This window comes from Artibeus jamaicensis, unplaced genomic scaffold, assembly GCF_021234435.1.
Source record: "Artibeus jamaicensis isolate MK-2021 breed Jamaican fruit bat unplaced genomic scaffold, CSHL_Jam_final contig_76, whole genome shotgun sequence".
In the NCBI taxonomy this organism is placed as follows: Eukaryota; Metazoa; Chordata; class Mammalia; order Chiroptera; family Phyllostomidae; genus Artibeus; species Artibeus jamaicensis.
In genome coordinates, this window is record NW_026521954.1 from 24,920,567 (window position 1) to 24,941,640 (window position 21,074).

Consider the following 21,074-nt stretch of genomic DNA (forward strand, 5'->3'; position numbering starts at 1 on the left):
GGTCTTGACCCCCATCCTGACCTTTCCGAGTGCAGCTGGCGGGCCAGACGGATGGGCTTCCTGTCCTGAAAAGCACTCTGCACCAACACGCCCCCCACCCCCTCCGAGCACTCCGGCCCCTTCCTCACTCCTGTGTGGGATTTGTTTTTTGAGCGTGCTGCTGTGTGAACACAACATAACACTTCTTATTTATTTGGTTGCTGCTAAGCCCGGACAGCTGTTTGCCGATCCTGCAGGCTCCCTGCAGAGGGCCCTGAGCGGTCACTTGGTCAAGACCCCGCCCAGCTCCTTCCAGACCAGAGGCCAGGGAAGCAGTGGCTCTGGGCACAGCACATCCTGAGTCCCCAGCTTCCCTCTCAAGTCTCCTGCCTAGTGGGTAGTGGGTGAGTCTGTGAGGGTCTCGCATGAGTCCTCCGGGACTGGGAGGCAGAACCCAGGGTGTCCCTTCCAGTCCTTGGAAAATCTCACTGTGTCCCGTTACAGAGAGCAAAGGCGGGGCCCGGACAGCCAAAATAAAAGCCTGTGATGGAACCTGCAGTCCTTTGCCGCTTTTCTTTCTAAAAAGCCCTTCCACCAATGTGCCTGAGAATCAACAGGTGTGCGCACTCCCACTGAACTCAGTACAGGCGCTGTCTGCGTCCCAAAGGGCAGAACTGACCTCCTCACTGCCCGCGAGCAGACCGGGCACCACCTCCGGGCCGGGGGCCCTGCACCATTGGCCGAGACTGCCCAGCATCCACTCAGGTCTGACCACGTCTGAAATGCGCATGGTCACAATTGTTTGTGAAACTCAGATCACCGGCGACGGTGCACGTCCGCAGTTATTTGTGGTTTGACATAGCCGCTACCCTGTCCGCCAGGCCTGTTCATGTTCTGCCTGCAACTCCACATCCCGGGGTTACAGGTCAGCCCCCTCCCCCCTCACTGATCCACAAAATGCATCACAGTTCAGCTTTGCCACCCCAGACTCACCACTAATGGGGGGAGGGGAACACTGGTGATTTCTGAGCAGACGAGGTAACATCTCATCCCTGCCCCGCATGAGGGAGGTACCGTGACAACCCCGAACCGCAGAGCCACAGAAAGAGGCTCAGGGAGGAAGTCACACCAGGTATTAGTGGCAGAGCCAAGATGGGACCGAGATGTGCCTGTCCCCTGCGCCAGCCCTCTACCCGGCAGGCACCCCAGCAGAGCCACCCTCTTCAGGGTCATCCGGATGGGCCTGTGGACCCCGTTTTTACCTTTGCCATTCAGTCCGACCCCAGGTCAGTGTCCCCATTTGTGACACGGGGAATCTGAGCTTGGTCAGTGGCTTTCAGAACTTCATGGGAATGAAGCCCTTTTAAACCCCCATGATGCACAGGACCCCCGTCTGAAGAAACACGAGTGCCCTTTGTTAAGTGCGGGTGCAGCAGGCTCGGCAGACGGGAACTGAGGCCCGCGGCTGCGCCTGCATCCCACCGGACCCGGGGGCCCCGCTCTGTGAGCTTGGCCGGGTGCCGCCGGCCAAGCCTCGGGTTCCGCCGGCCAGGCCTCCGGTTCCTCCCCTGTAAATTGGGGTTATGACAGGACCTGCCCCATGGGTTGTTTTAGGCTTAAATGAGTGTATTTCTTGCAAGGTAGTTAGAATAGGGTCAGGGACTAGTAAATGCTCACCGGATATTTGTGAATTGTTAAAGGAGTTAAATGCTCATGGACATGCAGACCCAGATAAATTGTCCCTTCTGGCTTTTTAAAAACTTAAACGTTGTGAGAATCGCTGTGTTTAGATTGGAGCTGATCTGAGCGGCCTGACCCAGGCAGGGAGAGGGCCTCGTGCCTGAGGGCGCTCTGGCTGCACCCCCACCCACCCCCCTGCTCGCCCCTGGAGGCACAGTCCCACCTCCGTGCCTGCGTCACGGGTTTAATTCCTCAGGACCACACGGCCAGAAAGGCCTGGCCAGTCCCTGTGACTTACCATCTAAAACATCATTCAACATGACTAATGAGCCCGGAGCGCACAGGCTGCTGCCCCCGAGCAAATATTTACTGCACGGCGGTGCCGAGCAGAGCAGTCACTCCACCGTTTGAGCCAAACCAGGGTCCTGTACAAACTCACCCAAGTCCGACTCGAGAGGCCCCAATTCGGAGCAGAAAGTGCTGTGCAGGCCCAGAGGGAGGCACCTCCAGCCAGCCCAGGGCAGGAGACGGGTCAGGAGGCTTCTGGGAGCACGTGGGGTTTGCCTACTTCATGAGCAAGGGGAGGAACGGGACTTGGGAGGCCAGAGGAGACGTTCCGGCCACCAGGGCAGCCCTGGGAGGCCCAGGCACAGCCAGACACCAGCGGGTCCCGAGGCCCAGCTCGAGGTCCAGGCCAGGTTGGAAGTGGGCCCCACCCGGCAGGCAGCTGGAGCCCTTCTCGGCTCTGCAGCCAGAGCCCTGCAGAGGGGGCTGGGGAACCCTGAGGCACAGTCTGGAGCCCCGCCCCACTGAGCACCCCGGAGGGCATTCCTCCACGCAGCCCACCCCCTGGGGTGTTGGAGAACAGTGCCAGAAAGACCTCCCGGCCCCCTTGCGGAGGAGCTTCGGCTGCAGACCGCCCGCCCCCCGGGAGCTCAGCTACCCAGCGTGCCTCTCCACGTGTCAGCTGCGCCCTGCTGTCCTGATCCTCGTCCCGTGACTTGGTGGTCCCCGGCGTTTTTCGGCACCAGTGACTGGTTTTGTGGAAGTAATTTGCCATGGACCAGGAGTGGGGGTGGCGGGGGGTGGGTACAGGAAGCAGAGCTCAGGCAGTAACGGGACTGGTCCACTGCTCACCTCCTGCCATGCGGCTCGGTTCCTAATGCCACTGTCAGTGAGGGGCCCCGGCTGAATGGCCTCTCAAGTGGCAACCCCCACATCCCTGCAAAGTCACCTACAAAGCAGGAGCTTGTCTCTCTCGAACTGGCCACCTGACAACAGCCCGAAGCGCTGATGGGCAGGTGTGGGGTCGGAGTAGAATGAACACCTTGTCTGCCTGTTGGCACCGCATGCTTGTTGCTCAGGCCTGAAAGTGGGGTTTGTAAACCAAAACGCCTCACGTCCCCACTTGGCCTCCTGAGGGTCCCTCCCCCACTGGCAAGTGTAGCTGGCACCCACTGGTCCTGAGGTAGCCACTCAGAGGTCCACAGCTCAGGGCACAGCCGGGTCCCTGTCTTAGGACCCTGCTCCTCCCGGGCAGTGTCTTACTCACCCTCCCCTGTGGCCCCGCCTGGGACCTGCCCGCTGGGACCTTCCCCCACCGCCCCTCCCCCCATGTTCCCATCTGGGACCTGCCTGCTGGCGTTCACCATCACCAAGTTGTTACTCTGTCCCCTGGGTGTAGCTGCCTGTGGGTGAATCAGCTGTTAGGCGCTCGTGATGGAACCGGCACGGGGAGCAGCCCCCGATGGTGCCATGACAGGTGTGCCAGGTGGGCCTCTCCCACTGTCACAGTTGGGGGGCCAAAGAGACGACTCCCACTGAGTCTCGCAGAAAAGTCCTCTTGGGAGGGCAAAGACGAGGACTTCTCTGGGGGCCGTGGGGTGGTAGCCCCGGAAAGATTGAGCAGCACCCCATCATTCTGTCTGTGGCACCAACAACCACGTGCCCCCTACTGCCCTCTTTTGGGGGAAGCCCTGACCCGGAGCTGAATCCCTTGCTGCCAAGGAAACGCCTTTCCCAGCCTCGCCCAGCAGGTGCCCAGTATGTGGCCAGTGGGGGAACGGGAAGGGATGCAGGCCTGTCCTTTCCCTCTCCGCCAGCCTTGGCGGGGGGAAGCCACATCCTGGTGTAGGCTGCCATGTCAGAAACGGCACCACGATGAGGCCTCCACCACACGGGGCCTCGGGCAGCGTCTCCGTGCTCTCCGGAGTCAGGGCAGAGTGCTGGACCAGCCTCACCGGGCCGCACACAGCTCCCTTGACTAGCGGGGCACAGGACCCTTGGACTGACCTTTCCACCCAGCCTGCCCACATGGGGTACAAGGGCGAGCGTCCACCACCTCCCACTGCCTGGCAGTAGGAACTCCAGGTTCTGGGCTACAGAGCCAGCACCTGGGGAAGCCCAGGGACCCCTGGACCCTGCTGGCAGGTATCCCCGCCAGCTCCAGGCTCCAACGAACCCCCTTCCCCCCCACCCCACCTCCCCTGGCTCCCCCTCCCTCCTGCAGGCTGCCCTTCTCAGTGAGGCCTCTGCACCCTCAGCTCAGGCCCAGACTGTGCCAGTCTCCCAGGGACTGCCAGGGCCCAGCGGCAGGGGTAGCAGGACCGCACTGAAGCTTCGGGGCAGTTAAGGGAACCGCAGTGAGGTCGCTGACAGGCTGTGGGGGCGGGGGTGGGCTCCCTGTGGCCCAAGCATGCACGGACTTTCTTGTTGGGTCCCACGGCCCCTCCAGCTGGGTGCTGCCAGTGTCCACATGCCGCAGACTGGGGCACAGCCAGCCTAGGTGGTGTCCCCGAGACCACAGCTACCGCCCAAGCCAGGACATGAATTCCGGCCACCAGGCCTCAGCACTGCCCACCACCACACAGGTGCTCCGAGAACGTTTGCTGAGTGAATAAATGAGTGGCGCACAGATTTGCAGATAGACCGTCCTTCCAAGGCGACGTTCGTTCTTCTTGGGCCCGCTCAGGAACGAAGGGTCGTCTGCACCTCTGGTGGGATGTGGGAAGGTCTTACACGGACAATTCACTTCTCCAGACCCCCAGTTCTCTGCTGTGTGGTGGACACTTTCGGCATAATGGTAACGATGGATTCCTCCCCATTTCCATTTTCACTTTGGTCCCGATGCTGCCACCTGTGGCGATGTTTCAGTCCCTCTCTGAGAGTCATGGTGTCCTTGGGCTGTGTTGGCCCTGGGCTGATACTGTCCAGGTGCAGAGGATGGGGCTTTGTTTTCCATGAAACGACGGAGGTGTTTGCAATGAATCACGCACAACCCAGGCAATGGTTCACAGCTGCTCCAAATGCTTCTCGGTTGCTAGGAAACCCCCCACCAGGAGCTGGTGAGCCTTTGCTAAGTTTCCCTCAGGTGGTTGGATCTGTGCAGCAGGCCCTGAGCCAGCGTGGGGGGCAGGCAGACTTTCGGCCAGCAGTCTCGGGGGACAGGGTGCAGACTTAGTTCCTGCAGAGGACCAGTGGGGGCTGTGGCCAGAGACACCCACCAGAGAGCACCTGCAGGGACCTGCAGTGAGTGGTTCAGGTGGCAGAGTCCTGGTCCCCGTTTGGGGCCACATGGCCTGGGGTCTGATCCTGGCTCCGGGGCTCACAAATCTGTGGCCTTGGGCAAATCATCCTTCTCTCTGTGCCTCAGTTTCCTCATTTGTAAAGTGAGGAAAACCTCAGCCCCCCACCAGGGTGCCCGTGCAGGTGAAGTGAGTGGGGTGACGGACACTGCCCGCTCAGCAGAGCGCCCAGAGGGGAGGGGCAGGGCTCTCAGGTGTCCCCAGTGAACACAGTAATGGTGCCGCATGTGGGGGGAGCGAGTGCCGGCAGCGTGCTGGGCTCGTCGCCAAGTGGCCCACATGCCAGGCCGGGCAGAGCCCAGTGGGTGTGAAGGGTCTCAGAGCTCTCAGGGCTGAGGAGCGACAGGGTGACAGTGACCTTCTCATCAGAGCAGACAATGCCCTGCAGTTGGCAGAGGTGCGGGGAGGGGAGCGGAGCTGGAGCACACCTGTGTTGGGCCCAGCCACTGCCCTGAGCCCTGGGCCGTCCACCTGGGTGGACCCAGTGGGACCTGGCCTGGCCGCCCACCTGGAGACCCAGCTTGGAGCCCCTGCCTGCTCCTCTGCTTCCCCGCCAGGCTGCACGCCCCCCACCCCGAGTACTTCCAGAGCTCCCCACCAGGGTTGCACCCTCCTACCCTCACAAAGGGCGATGTGGTGTCCAATCCCCCCTCTGCTGCCTACTCACCAGTGTGTGACTCGGACGAGTGGCTGGACGGGCCTGAGGGTGCTCCCATGGGTGGGCTGCTACAGCCATTGCCACAGGCCACGCCCACTCTCCTGCAGTCTGTGGTCAGAAGTTTCACCTGGGTCCCCCTGGGCTCAAGTCACGGTATGGACGGTCCCTCCCAGAGGCCCTTTCCAGCTCCCTGAGCCCTTGGCCTCTGCCCCTTCCTCCCTCTTCCCAGCCGCAGTGGCAGGCGGAGCCTCAGCGCCACCGCCCCGGCCGTCCCCCATTGGTGCGGCTCCCTCTGAGCATGGCCAGCGGAGGTGCTCTGCTTTCCAGGACACTGGTGGCAGTCAGGTCCGCCTGGGGACACAGGCTACTCTCCTCACCTTGGGGTCCCCATTCGGAGTCCCACCTCAAAAGGGATAACGTGAAGCCTAAATGAAATGGCACATCATGTCCCCCACAAAGTGGTACCACGGGGTCAGGAGCGGCATTGCCCTCTGGCGCACAGGCGCGGCTCAGAGAGGTCGGCCTCACATCCAAGGTCACACAGCCAGGAAGCAGCTTTCTCTCACATTACTCTGCATCCCAAGGGCTGTGTGGTTGATGGAGAATGGAGCTGATGGAAACCCCACCCGCAGACCCTCCGGAGGAGCTCCTGCCTCCCTCTCACTGGGCCTGGTGTGTGAGGGCCCCTTGAGCACGGAGGGGCAGGGCTGAGACTGCCAGGAGGGGTGCCCACACGCGTCCCCACATGTCCTCGTTCACCTCAGCCGTGGCAGCAGGCTGGGCTGGGCCTCTCTGGCTTCCAGAACTAATACCAACACCCTGTGGTCTCTGCCCTTTCACGCCCCTTTCCCTGGGACATAGAGGAATAGGGGAGGGGGTCTTCAGGGGAGCCCTGGATTAGGGGGGAGCCCTGGATTAGGGGGTAGCCAGCCCAAGCTCAAATCCCGGCACCTGCGCACACCAGCTGTGCGGTCTCCAGCGAAGGCCCCGACCTCTCCGCACCTCAGGGCCTCCTTCACACCACGTTCTCGTGCTGAACATGAGGGTCAGGGTAGATCGTGGGAGAGTCTTTGGGAATCAGGGTGGGTCACGCTCACTGGCTCCGAACAACCACGTAATGTTGGGGGCTTGCGCGCCAGGCATGGGGCTCGGCCCGCCCCCAGGACGGTGAGGTCCACGTTACCATTAGCTCCACGTCCTCGGTGGGGACCTCAGAGCTCGGAAAGATTGGAAGCTGCCTTAGGAGCTGCAGGCAGCAAGGCCTCGAGGGACACCAGGCTTCCCAGCACCCACGGGTGCCCCCTTCACCATATCGCCTCCCCCCACAGGACCCACCGCCCTGCGAGGGGCCTCCTGAAAGACAAGCACCGTGCGGAGCAGCATTCTCCATGTAACATTTGTTATTTTATTGGAAAAAGCTGGTATTCACATATTTATAATTTTATTCAACAGTTGGATAATCTGAGACACCAAAGAAAGCAATGCACCTGTGAGTTACAGAGCCCGGGAGGGTCTGCCAACTCCGCCAGCACGGGCTGCACGCTCCCCCGCCCCCGCCGCGAGAGCTCCGTCCTCAGAGAGAATGAAACCGAAAACGAACACGACCCGACCACTTCACAACACCGATGAGCACGACGCACAGTCCGCAGGGGCAGAAAACCCGGGCGGAGTAAGGCCCCAACACCTAGCTCTGTTTCACTGGTCCTTCCACCTCTTCCCGCGTCGCCCCCTGCCCCGCCCACCTTGCTCAACACGTATTCTATTCTTCACGGTTTGCTTTGGCCATTATTTCCCAGGCTCTTCTTCTGAAAAGATCTTTTTCTTTCTGGGCCTTTCGCTATGTTTCTTTTTGTTTGGGTATCCAAAGTTTAAAACAGGTGTAAGGAACTAGGAGCTGTATTTAGACCTCCTTCTGAACCCAGCGTAAGACTCCCACTTGGAAGAAGGGAAGGGCGAGTCCGCTGGGGGACCCGACTGGACAGTCACCTCTAGCTGCCGCCGCGAGCTGCCTCTTCGGCGTCTGACTCACGAAGGGACGTGGGTTGGCCAAGCACCCCAGGGAGCGTGTGAGGCCCTCCGAGCTGGAGTGTGGCTTCAACAAGATGTCTATACAATTGACCACTTTCGTGAACCTCTTTACAAAGGGGGAAAAGAAGGAACCGAATCCCGTGATCGTTCACCTCCGTCAGGATAGATATGTACATATAATACTGTCCAGAGGGCCTGGGTTTTACAGTGACATATAAACAAACATTCTTCATTCATGTTGATTAAAAAAAGAGCCCAGGGACCCATTTCCCTGTGTAAATACAGTAGGGCCGGAGCTGAGTGAACATGCGTTTTGTGCTTTGACACGCACACAGGTACACCGTCACCCACGGAGAGACGTCTCTCGTGGGTCTGTTTCCTGGGCAGCAGGTGGGTGAGTGGGTGGGTGGGTGGGTGAGTGGGTGGGCGGCAGAGTGGTGGGGCTGGCCTTGACCTCTGTGGCCCTGTGGGAAGCACCCCAGGACTGTGGTCAGGGAGGAAAAGGTGCCCTACCATGGCCAGAACATGCAAGCTTCTGTTGGAGGCGGTTCGGTGCATCGGAAAAGGTGCCAGGGGTGGCGTGGGCGAAGGGGGCCTACGGGGTGGGGGGACCAAGGGCGGGCCGGACTTCCGGCGCCACCAAGCAGAGCGAGGAGCCTCCAGGGTCTTCTCCATTCCCCCTCCTGCCCCTCAGCGCTCCCGGGACCCTGTCACCGTTCTCCCTGCTCTGTCCTCCTTCACACTGAAGGTCACCTTCCAGCCAAGCCTGGTTTCACTGTGGGCCACCGACAGTCGGAAAGCACCCGTGGGAAGACCCAGACGGGCTCTGGGTGCCACTGCATGGCTGGTGCCCGCCGTGGGCCAGCTGGAGATCACTGTGGGGCCTCCGTCTCCTCACATCCACATTTTCACCCCCAGCACCTGACACGGACAGAGCCTGGCCCTCAGCGAGCAGTTGGTGTGCGTGAGGAAGGTTCCATAAGGTCAAGGACAGAGCCAGGCAAGTTCCCACAAAGCGTCCCGTGACGGAGGAGGAACGAGGGCCCTGCCTGGCCCATGGCCGATGCGGCAGCACAGTTGGGTTAAATTGTGGGAGTTACAGGCGCACGTGGGAAACGCCACCCCGCCCCTTCCTATCGGAAACGAACAGACCTGGGATATTGAAAGACACTGAAAGAACCTAAAAGACGGGCTTTCAGCCCCAAAGTCTCAGCATGAACTCACAATCCAAAATGCAAACGTGAGGCCCTCAGCTCTGAGACAGTGGAGCCCACCCCCTTTATAATATAGGACCTCTGGCTGGCTCGTCTGAGCTTCACTCACTGCCCCCAGAGCCCCGATCTGGGGCCACTGGGGCACGAGAGGAACAGCTCCCACTGGCTCCCGCTTGGCTTAAAAGAAACCGCTGGAGTGAAAAATTAACCTGGAGATGTAAAAACCCTAACAATGTGGTAAAGACCGCAGGCAGGTCAAGTGCAGGCATGAAAGAACCCTGAACTTGGAGGCCCACCATCACGTCCAGGTTACGATCTGCGGCTGTGACCGCTTTGTGTCCCGCACTTTACACAATCCCCAGCCAAGGCGGCCTGGCCCAGGGGCCGACTGCCCCTCGGGGCCACATGCTCTCCTCCAGTGGCTGTTTGACCGTCGTGTCGGGGACAGCCACACAGGCGGGCTCCGGGGATGGGGCTCCGCGCCCACCTAGTGCATCTCGGAGTTGACCTTGTCCTGGAAGATGTACAGGTTGTTGGTGGCCGCGATGGCGATGATGTTCTCAGCCGGGTGCCAGGCCGTGTGCAAGATCTTCTTGGTGAAGTCCAGGCTGTCCACGCTGATGTCGTCCCGGCGGCGTTTGCCGCCCACACACACGCGCCGCGGCTTGAGCACCGCCCGCGGCTTGCTGCTCTCCCTGGAGGCCTCCAGGGTCACGTCCCGCTTGGTGTTGCGGTCGAACATGCGGAAGAAGTTGTTGTAGGCCCCAGTCATGATGACGCTGGCAGAGGAGGGGAGGCGTCAGGCAGGGAGGGCGTGGGAAAGGGAGGCCCGCCCCTTCCCGAAACTCACACCCAGGGCTGCGGGGGCCCTCGCTCCATGGAAAGGGAGCCCACGAAGGGGAGGGGAGGGGAGGGGAGGGACTTGGGGCCAGGCCTGACCCAGAGACTCCTTTCCCTCAGGGTCTTGTCCTCAGACTTCAGGGCTAGGCACCAAGGCCTGGTTAGGGCTTGGCCCCAAACCCCAAGGAGCTGTTCTCCTGTCCCTCTTCCCCTCTGCTCCAGGCACGAGAGCCCCGGACTTTCGGAGGGGAGACCACAAGAAAGTAGGGTAGAGGGACCGAATGCAGAAGATGCTGGACTGCAAACCCAGGGCTGACCAAGGGCCCGCCCTTCCCGCATGCCCCGGGTAGGGGGGACCCTATGTTCCCTGCGCAGCTGGGTCCAGGAATGCTGTTTGCACTTGGCCCGTGTGCAGCTGTGCACGGGACTGCCCCACCCTGCTAAGGAGGATGTTCCATCTGTCCATCCGCTAGGGAAACAAGGCGGCTGCCCTGACTGGTGTGGCTCAGAGGCAGGCGTCGTCTGACAAAGGGAAAGGGCACCAGTTTGATTCCCTGTCGGGGCGCAGGCCTGCGCTGAGGGTTCGGGGGCCGGGGTGAGAGGAGCCCATCGATCGATGGTTCTCTCTCACATCAACGTTTCTCTCCCTCCCTTCCCCTCTCTCTAAAGATAAATAAATAAAATCTTTTTTAAAGGAAAGAAGAAAACAAGGGGACTGGCCTCTCCCCTTTCTCACTGTAAGGCAGCCCCTTGAAGTTCTGGTTCTTCACGGGAAGAACCTTCCCTCCCTGGGGCCTGGCACTTTGGGACAAGAATCCCCTTCCAGTTCCCGCTCGTGAGCGGTTCAGGACTCTGCTGTGCAACCGGTTCGATGCCTGGAGGCGGCCGTGTACCCACGAGGCTGGGCTTGGCCAGAGCCCACCGTGCACAGTGTGTTGGGGGTCCCCCCCCCTTTGTTTTCTCTGAACATGTGTTCAGACATCGGTGGGCAGGTGTTTGGGGACAATGGGACTAAAACCGGTCTGCAAACTGGCTCCTCTGTGGAAGTTGTGGGGTGTGCAGGTGGGCCCAGGTGGGCCCAGGTGGTGCTCACCTGGACGGCCGGGCCTCTGGGCAAGGCCGGGCCAGCGGGGCGTGGAGGGCCTCTCGGAGGCTCTCTAGGCGGGGCTGGGGGTGGGGATGCGTGACTGGGGAGGGGGCCGGCCAGACAGTTCTGGCTTTTTGAGATTTGTCATCTCCGGTGAGGAGGGGAGGGTGGGTGGAGAACGCGAATGTATTTTGAGGCTCCGTTCTTTTCTGCTGTGAAATTCCGCCTCTAACACCTCAATTCACATGGCAGAACAGCTGGCTGCTGAGACAATTCAACGAGGTGTGTGGAGGGAGGCACATGGCGTTGGGTGGGGTGCCCACAAGTGAGCGGAGACCAACACCCCCCACCAGCGTGAAGGAGCCCCTCTTCGCTCCGAAGGGAAGGCTGGGCTGGCTCTAACATCCCCTCAGTCATGGCCCGGGGGACCTCACTGCAATGGGACCCCCCAGGGTGGTACAGGGAGGCTGCTGAGCCTGAAGATGCCCGGGGACCAGGGAAGGTCTGGTGACTCGGTCACTGGAAGAAGCATGAGGGCCAGTGGCTGCCCCTTGGTGTCCAGCACCTGGTCATTTCAGCCAACAGGAGGCCACCCAGTGGGGGAGCCCTCGGCCAGGTCATCCCCAGGAGTGGCCTCGACCTTCACTGGGGGCTCAGGACAGAGACCAGGATGGAAGAAGGGAGTGGCAGTGAAGTCCCCAACCCAGAGTGGTTCTCCTAGAAGACATGCCCTGGCATGAGGCCCTGGGGAGAGCCCAAGCAAGACCTGGGGACATCTGTCCTGGTGCTTTCTGTGGGCCAGGCTTTCCAAGGGCCACGCCAGAGGACAGAGCTGGGGGCCAGGTGAGGCCCCTGCTGCAGCCAAGGTGGAGGACGCAACAAAGGCCACACAGCCCTCAGTGCCACCGCGTCCCTGGGCTGGGGGAGGGGGGCTTAGGGTGAACCCTGGCAATAACGGGACACCGGGGGGCAACTGTGGCCTGTCATGGACACACAAGCAGCCATGGTGACAGAGGGGAACCACTCCCCCCAGGGTAGGAGAATAGCGTATAAAGGGCGGTGGGAGCACGAGAGGGGTGGGTGTGTGTGTGTGTGTGTGTGTGTGTGTGTGTGAGAGAGAGAGAGAGAGAGAGAGAGAGAAAGCAGCGAGCACCAACTCTGACCTCCCGGCCCCGGGAAGCACCCCACCAGGCCTGTCTGGGGCAGAATACAAGGGGGATGTGCCTGTGGCCCTGACAGGCACCCACGGGGTCAGGCTCTGCGTCCTGCTGGGTCGCACCTGCCGGGGCCCCACAGGAAACTGAGCAAAGGTGGCCGGCGCTGACCAGCCCCACGCCCGTCGGACAAGCACTTTCAGAGGCGGTTTCTGCTTTCTCTCCTTCCTGCCCCATCCTGCTTGCCCGCCGTGCCGGCCGCAGGACGCCGGGGCGACATGCTGGGGGGACTATGAGAGAAGGGGGGCTCTTCTCTCCTTCCCCCAGGGAGAGCCAGGCCCCCAACCTCCGCCACCTGACCTCTTGGCCTGTGATCTCCACCCCAGCCCGGGCCACCCTCTCGGGCAGCCAATGCCCAAAGCCTGCAGAGAAGAGGGGTCCCCCGGAGGCTCTGACCCATCAGGCAAGCCCGTCAGGCCCCACAGCAGCCCCGCCCGGGTTCACTCAGCCGCCCAGGGTGGGTGCTGCCCTGGTCCTCAAGCAGGCCCACTGGTCAGGGATGGGCCAGAGAAGCGGCCCAGAGCTCAGACGGGGGTCAGGAGCCAGGCAGGGTGGCCCCAGAGGCTGGGTGACCTGGGGCCAGTAGCTGCCCTCTGTAAAGGGGGGGACGGAGGGCTTGCTCTCCCCACCTGAGTTACTGGCCCTAAAAGGCAAAGGCTAGCTCCCAGGCTGGGCAGTGTGGGCAGGGGCTGGGCTCCACCCAGACCCCCCAGGTCTGCTCACAGCTTTGCTTTCCCAATCTATAACGTGGGGTGGGGGCCGAGGGTCCCCGGCCCCCTGTGCACGTTGCACTGGGTAACACAGTCAGAGACTTAGAAGGGTGCTGGGCTCTGCAGACTCCGCATCCTAAATGTCAACAGGTGCCTCTCAGTCTAATCCTCGTGGCCGGAAGCCACGCTGATTCAGCTGAGCCGGGAGACTAGGGAGGCCGTGGGAAGGTTCGGGGGCGGGTTGGGGCCACGCCCCTCCCTCCACGAAGGCAGCGCTCCTTTGTTCTTTGGCAAACACGTCACGCCCAGTGGGTGCTTGCACACAACACCCGTTCTTCTCCCGATAATTACGGGGAAGCGGGAGTCAGATCATTCAAGCCAGCTGCACCCACAGGTACTAATCCTGGTTCTAGGAAGGGGCAGGGCCCAGGAGACAGCTCCAGGGGAGGCGGAGCCCCCTCGCCACCTGCAGGAAGAGGGTCTCTGCCCTGGGAACACCAGGTCCCGGCCCGTGCAAACCACAGCAGCCATTCTTAACCGTCCTCTTACATTCCAGAAGGTCCTCCGAGCAGGGCAAAGGGCAGCGCCTGCCCTAACTCGCATCCGGGCAAGTTGCTTCCCCCCTGCCGGCCTCATTCTCCTCATCTGCACGCAGGGTCAGGGGCCTGGCCGCTGCTGCTGCCCAGCCGTCCTCTCTCCACTGGGAAGGGGCCTGCCCCACCCGGGGGGCTCTGGAGGATCCGTCAATCACAGCGCTCCACCTGCCCCCAGCGGGCCAACCGTGACATGTTATAATCACGTCCATGCTGACTGGCTCAAAAAGGGAGCATGCGACCCAGACAAAGCCAATCAGATCCTTCCCTGGGAATTTTTCCTAAGCCCTAGTAGGGGTTCTGAGGACAAGGGAGGGGCACCGTTGGAGTCATCATCCCCAGCAGCAAGGGGGCGATGTCTCCAGCAGGAGAAGATCAAGATAGAATGTAAGGAGAAGCAGGGGGAGCAAAGGTGAGAATGGACACAGGAGGGACAGCCCCCAAAGCCACAGCCCCGCGGTAGCTGTAGCGGCACCTGGAAGCGCTCAGAACCAGCATAGGCTTGTCTGGTTCCTGCAGCCAGAAGACGCTCCATTGACACAAATCCCTTTCTCCCAGACAGACCAAGGAGAGCTTCTTGGAGGGGGTAGCATTTGAGGTGGGTCTGGAGGCTCAGTGGGCAAGCAGGATGGACAACAGACCCCTACATGCAAATCACTGGACTACCTGTGGCCAGCGCAGACCCATGGCCTTGCCAGGAGCTTCGCCTGCCAGGTCTCAGCCTCAGAGCAGGCCTGGAAGGCCACCTTCCAGGTGAGCAGCCTCAGGAGGTTCGGGGCTTGTGCTGGGCCGGAGAATGGGGGAGTGTGCACCAGAAATCGAGGTGTCGGACCAGAACCTTTCCTCTTCCCCAGGCTGCCACCTAGGTCTTGCTGGAGGCCAGTAAGGGGCCATGGCAAGGCCAGCAGACACCAGCAGTCTAAGTGGCCACGCACTGGGGACTTGCAGCGTCCCATCAGCATGAGAGGGACGGCACACGCCAAGCCCGCGGGATTCAGGTTGGCTTGGTCTGCAGGGGTGGGGCCCTGGTGGGCAGCACTTGCCCTCCCCTTAGCCTCTGAGCTGGGGGAAGACAGGGACCAGGGCTTATCCATCTCGAGATCCCTGTCCCCAGGGTGTGCCAGGCGCAGAGGGGTGTTCAGGAAGAAGGAGAGAAGGTGGCACAGGACTATGCCTTCCAGACCAAACCCTCCTGAGCCCCAGGGGAGCGGCTCAGAAGGGGGGCCCCAACCAGTGGCGGGCGGCAACCAGAGGCAAGGAGGAAATATGACAAATGCCAAGACAGGGAAGGAAAGCCCAGGAGGTTCGGGGACAAGCTGGAGAGGATCCTGAGGCCTTCCTGGAGGAGGTGCCCCTGAGTTAAGTCAGTAATGTGAGGTGACAGGAGTGGACAGGAGCAGAGCAGGTTATGGCGGGGCAGGGGGATAGTAACAGGGTGGCGGACACCAGCAGGGCTGGGGGTGGCCAGAGTGTGAAGCACAGGGCAGGAAGTGGTGGCCTTCAGGCAGCAAGGAGGAGCCAGGCTTCGCCTGTTCATGCGCGCCCCCTGGTGGCAATATGAAGGAAAGGCGGGCAGTGGTCACACCCTGTGGGGACCCCCAATGCTCCCACACATGCAGTTGGATCTACCTTTTGACAGCATTAAGAACAGAACCCCCATCCCACGACCCACTGGCAGTGTTTTCCAGGGCACCCCCAGTGTGTTGGGGCCTACAGCTCGGAGTGGGTACCTGAGGAGCCTCACTGGGCGGGTCTGGGGTCAGCTGGGGTGCAGGTACCCAGAGGAAGTGCCAGGGGTGCCCTCAGCCCAGGCTCAGCCCTGCACCTTTATCCTGGCTTTCCTGGTGTCCTGAAGTGCCCTCCCCCCGCCATGACCACCAAGCCAGCACAGCCCGGCTCCGGAGGCCCCATGGGCCGGGGGGCCCAGGGTGTCAGCAGCAGCTGCAGGAGACCTCACTCCTGAACATACGGCTTCACCCCTCTGGGGACCCCTGCTTTCTGGGGGCCCCGCTGGCCCGGGGCAGAGGTTACCTGTCGCTCCCGTTCCAGGCGCACTCGAACTTGTCAAAGATGCAGTCGTTCTCGTACAGGGAGCAGAGCTTGCTCCGCAGGTAATCGTGCACCTGGCAGGGGAAGGGGCCGGTGAGTCGGAGGGGCCAGCACTGCCGGGCCCCTCCACAGGGGGGCCTCGCTGAGCAGTGACCCTCCGGGTCTGGTGGCACTCCCAGGTGGGCCCTGCTGGTCGGGAAGGGTCCACAGCCTGGCACAGGGCCAACCCCTGGGCTGTGGCCAGGGAGGGGACAAAGGGGACCAAATCCTGGCTCCACCCCTCCCCTCCCCGGCCGTGTGATCCTGGATGAGGAACTTCACGTCTCTGAGCCTTGGTTCCTTCATCCTTAAAGCGATAAGAGTGTATGCCTGGTGGGTTCTTCTGGGACCAGGTACGGGACCCCGCTGGTGCAGGGTCATGCCCTCTAGGGCAGAGGTCACACGAGCACAGTGTGATGTCCATCACTGAGAAAAGGCGCCCCGTCCCCTAGCGCACAGGTGGCGAACACAAGGCCTGTGGTCCGGATCCAACCCTCTTCCTAGTTTTATCCGGCCCGGCACCTTGTTTCTTCCCGGCGGCAGCGCCGAGCTCCTGGCCCCTCGTTAAGGAGCAGTTACATTTACAGTCCTAAAACTACATCCCTTCGAAGGCAACCAGGAGGCTGGTGTGGTCCCAGGGAAAATGAGTCTGACACCCCTGCCCTAGGGTGTTGCAAACGCTCACCCTGCCTCTGCCCGCAACCCCGGCCCAGTCCCCCAGTACAGGCAGCAGAGGGGTCCTGTCTCGCCTCTGCTCCAAACTCCCCACCGTCCCAAGGTCCTCCAGGCTGTGCCCGATCACCTCTCGGACCACAGGCTCTTCTTGCCTCCCCTTTGCTCACTCCCTTCCAGACAGGTCCTCAACCACCCTTCACCAATGAACCGCACCCCTGCCTCAGGGCCCTCGCACGTTCTGTTCCCGCCTCCAGGAGCACCTCCGTCCCAGATCCCTCAGGCCCCTATTCCCTGAGGCCTCCACACTCAGTGAGCAGGCACGGCTAATGGGGAGGCTGTCCCAAGGAGCTGTGGTGGTCCTTTCGTGAACTGACCCAAAAAAGGAGGGTAACTGCAGGAAGGAGGTACTGGACCAGAACGTGCAAGGTGTCCTTGTGGGCAGGTGGCTTCTGGGGACACCCTGTCCGTTCCTCTCAACCTTGTGTCCCTTCCCAGGGGGCCCCTTCTGCCCCCCGGGACACTTCCCATCGCCGGCCCTGACAGGGAGGGAAGGCAGGGAAGGGGGTGCAGGGCTCCGACGTGGGTCCTGAACCTGCCACTGCCCAGCTGTGAGGCAGCTCCCACACATCCCAACTGCTCAGAACCCCAGCTTCCCGCCTGCAAAATGGGGCTGATGGCACCCCCTTCAAGGGACAGTGAGGAGTAGAAGTGACAGATGTCAATCGTGTGGAACCCTGTGTGTACCTTGGTGATACCATGAGGGTTTGGCTGGGGCTTCTGGGGGGGGGGGTGTTATCCCATTCACATCTGCATAACCAAATCCTATCCATCCTACCAGGTCCAGCACAAACATCACCTCCTCCAGGAAGCCTCCCCGATCTCCCAGCTAAAGGCATTGCTGGAAACAGCCTTAAAACAACTTTACAGCAGTCTCCTATTTCTTTCAAGTCTCCCGGAGTTTGTTTTCTACTCCCTAATATATCTGGGCAAATCATGACAGAAGAATGATTAATAACAGAGACTGTCCAGGGAGGCGCCCCTTACTCCACCTCACAGGCTGGGCTTACGGGGCCTGTGCCGAGGACTCGGACAACTACCACCCCCATTTCCCCACCACACGCACTGAGGACACTCCCCGGAGAGGGCGGAGCCTGCCGCCCCGATGGCGGGACCGCTGGCACTGGCTCTGGGGAGGGATGCCACCGTCCACACCCTCAATCATGTGCACCCATAAACTGGGCCCATCCTGACGTTCATCTTGCTGCCCCGAGCGCCAGACCACAGACCGGCCTCAGGGCAGGAGCCGCAAGCAGAGAGCACACAGCTCCCTGAGGGGTTGAGCTGAGCAGGGCCTCCTGCCCTTGGCCCAGTCGGCTTCACTTCCTGAGACTCAGTGTCTTTGCCTACGGCATGGGCGTCCAAAAGCACCCCCTACATGGGAAAGCACCTCGGTGGGAGTTCTCAGCATAGAAAAGGGTGGCTGGGGTCTCCCACCAGCCGAGGGGCTCCAAGGGCACCCGCGCCACAGCCTACCTGGTAGGTCTCGATGGGCCTTGCTTCCATGTTCAGGTCCCAGACCTTGACCGTGAGATAATCCCGGGTGAGCATGTACCGGCCACTGTGGCTGAACTTCACGTCCGACACGGAGGAGATGATTTCTGAGAAGAAGGAGCGGTTACTGGGGTCCTCGGGCTCCTCAAAGACTGCAGAGACAAAAACAAAAAGAGCCATCACGGGCTGCTCCTGCCCACCACCTCGGAGCGACATGAGACTCTGCTTCAACCCCGTGTGCGCGCCGCACGGTCACTCAGTCATTCATCAAACCTAAAACTGAATCCCTGTCAGGCACCGGCCCAGGACAATCCTACAAAGAGGGAAGAGCCGGCAATGTCGATTGAGCATCGGCTCTGAGCCAGAGTCTGCACCAAGCCCTCTCCATGCATTACTGCATAGAATCATTGATTTAAAAAAAATAGTGTTTTTATTCTCACGTTAGAGCCCAGGAAGCTGAGGCCCAGATGGCTGACAGCCCTGCTGGAGGTCTGAGCTGGGAGAAAGGGTGGAGTCGGAGTTTTCAACCCAGCGGCACTGGCTCGCTGCTCTCTGCTGCCTCCCGATGGTGATGCTGAATCCAGGCCAGTGAGGTGTCCTGACCTCAACGTTCTGGACTAGGCGGGGCACCTGTGGGGGCTCTGACTGGCCCTGGGGCCTCTGTTCATGGGGTGCTGGGTGCTCGTGGCAGAGCCCTGCTTGCAGGTGCCTTCTGTTTGGCCGCCCCGGGGGGCCGTAGCACAGTCAAGTCCCATTTGTTGTCCACCATCTGCCCCCTATTATTACTAGAGCAGTGGCCCCACACAGGGATTTGCCTACCTGGCCCCTGACAGTGACAGCTTGCTGCCTCTGCTGGGTGATCCCAGTCTGGGACACAGTGCACCTCGCCCCCTGGCCACTGGTTCCCAGGCAGCAGGACAAGCTCCTCCAAACTCCTGTCCGTGGCTGCCTGTCCCACCCATTTGCTCGCCAGCGCCCCCACTGGCCAGTCAGATTCTACCGCGGTCCTGGGGCTGGAGCAGGTGGAACTAGGTCCCTGAGGGCCAGGCTTTAACTCCTTGGGACCTGGCTGCGGGTGGGCCTGGGATGGGGATGGAATCTGGGGTGGGGGCAGGGGGTGGGCAGCCGAGGACCAGCCAGAATGGTGAGACATCTGACCACCCATCCAGCTGTCCTCCTGGAGGCCGGCTGAGTGGCTGCCCTGCCTGCTGCCCGCTCTGAGCCTCCAGGCTGAATCGGGGGGTGGGGAGACCTAGGATCCCACCTTCCCAGAGGCTCACGGAAGTGCCCTCCCCAGCAGCCCTCCCAGTCACAAGGCCCCCGCATCCCGCTTCCCAGGACTGTCCCAGCCGTCACCCGGTCACCCACATCCTGGCCCCTGTTCTCCCCAGAAGCACAGCTCTGCCCCCAGCTCCCCTCTGCAGGGTGGCTGGGAACACCCAGTGCTGATCAGATGCTCGCCTGCAATCAACCGCTCACTCACTCACTCATTCTCTCAGTCACCCCATCCATGGGGCCTCCACCCCGTGCCAGGACCGGGGAGCTGCCGGAGCAACGCAAGGCCCCTGCTCCCCTGCAGCCGTCAGGAGCAACGCTCCTCACAGCGACGTGCTGTTCCATCAGGCAGTGGCGGCGCTGGGAGGCGAACTCAGAGAGAGGAGACAGAGGCTGGGGCTGCAGGTGTGGACAGACGGACGTCTGCAGAGAGGCTGAGTGAGCAGAGATCCCGGTGAAGTGAGGGGGAGCCCTCCAGGCAGGCGAGTGGCATGTGCAGACGTCCTGAGATAGGGACAAGCTGACGGCCGTGCAGACGGGGAAGGGGTGAGCAGGGCACAGGAAACCAGAGGAAGGAGACCACCCCTCAGGCAGCGGGGAGCCACAGCAGGGCGTGGAGGGAGGGAGGCCCAGGGAGCTGCGGGCTTCTCCGGGTCTCCCCTCAGGAGGCCTGCTGGTGGCCGGGTCACCATCGGCCTCTGAAACCTCCAAATTCTGACCGGCCATCTCAGGAAACCATGTTTGGTGCCCAGGTGGTAATAATGACCATCCCGCCACCTTTATTTACCGCCGCAGGTCTAGACACACGCAGTTTTTCTCCGACAAACCCCAAAGGGATCGGTGGCATGTCCCTTCCCTCCCAGAAGCAGGAGTAAAGAAAAAACCAATGCTGGACTTCTTACTTTAATAAAATGGACAGTGATAATGACCCGACATTGGGAAGGAAGTGGGCAGGGCGTCCGAGAGAAGAGGGACCCCAAACTCTCAGCAGGGCGCGGCCCCGGCACTGCCCCAGGTTCATGCATGTCCGCCGTTCAGGGTCAGCACAGAAGTTGAGTCATAGAAACATAAAGCTGGGTCTGTCTCTTGCACCCCCACTGTGAGGGAATCCTTTGCACCCCCTGGTCCTCCTCAGTAGATTTTGGTGGCCAGCCCCCCACCGAAGCCACTCAGGCTGGTCCAGCTCACCCCACTCCTCCACCCTTGTGGGGTTAGGGTGGGTGGAGACCAGGTCACAGGCGTGGGTGCACCCACAGAGGATGTCACAGGGCCACGGACTGTGCCTTCTGCGGCTCTGAGTGTCAGGAAACTGCACGGGTGAAAAGCCAATAAGAAGATCTGATCAATAGTTGGAAACAAACACCAGATGGCCCGCTGTGACCCCAATTCTGGCAGCCCTGGGCATGTGTGATGGCTTTTTAAACACAGGACGATCAGAGCTGAAAGAGATTAATGGGAAGGGATTTCAACAAGCCTGAACCAGAAGTCCTCGTTTTTCTTTTCAAACATTTCTGCGAAATTATTGACACCATTTTTTAATCAACTGACAGCCGGGTCTGCCGAGCCCTCCTCTGCATCAGCCCCGCCCACACTCCCCCTCACACACACTGCAGGGCGCCTCCCGGGGCATTAGTGAGAGACACGGGGGTCTCCCCTCTAATTGACAGGACCACCGAGGACATTTCACGGTAATTACTGCTGCGGAGAGTCCCAGGGAACCCCCCCCCGGAGCCCCCGTCCCTTGTGATGGGCTCAGTTCCACCCCTCTGCCCCGCCCCCGTCATGGTGAATTCCTACGGCTCCGAATCAGCAGAAACCCCCATCCTGCTTCTCTTTCAGGATTTTGCATAATTAAGGCCCTCTTGGCCCTCGCTGGTTCCCTGACAACCGTGACCTCT

At 61.2% G+C, this 21,074-nt stretch overlaps 1 protein-coding gene across 1 annotated transcript in view; it reads right to left on the reverse strand.

Annotated features, from left to right (window-relative positions):
* Positions 1 to 8,536: 8,536 nt before the first annotated feature.
* The window catches only part of PPP2R2C (protein phosphatase 2 regulatory subunit Bgamma), an 84,306-nt gene continuing 71,768 nt past the window's right edge, over positions 8,537 to 21,074 (reverse strand). The window contains exons 7-9 of the mRNA XM_037126914.2: positions 17,884 to 18,053; positions 15,619 to 15,710; positions 8,537 to 9,922 (exon numbers count right to left, since the gene is read on the reverse strand). Of these exons, the coding sequence (XP_036982809.1) occupies positions 9,631 to 9,922; positions 15,619 to 15,710; positions 17,884 to 18,053 (554 nt within the window). The 3' untranslated portion in view covers positions 8,537 to 9,630. The remainder of the gene's footprint in view (positions 9,923 to 15,618; positions 15,711 to 17,883; positions 18,054 to 21,074) is intronic.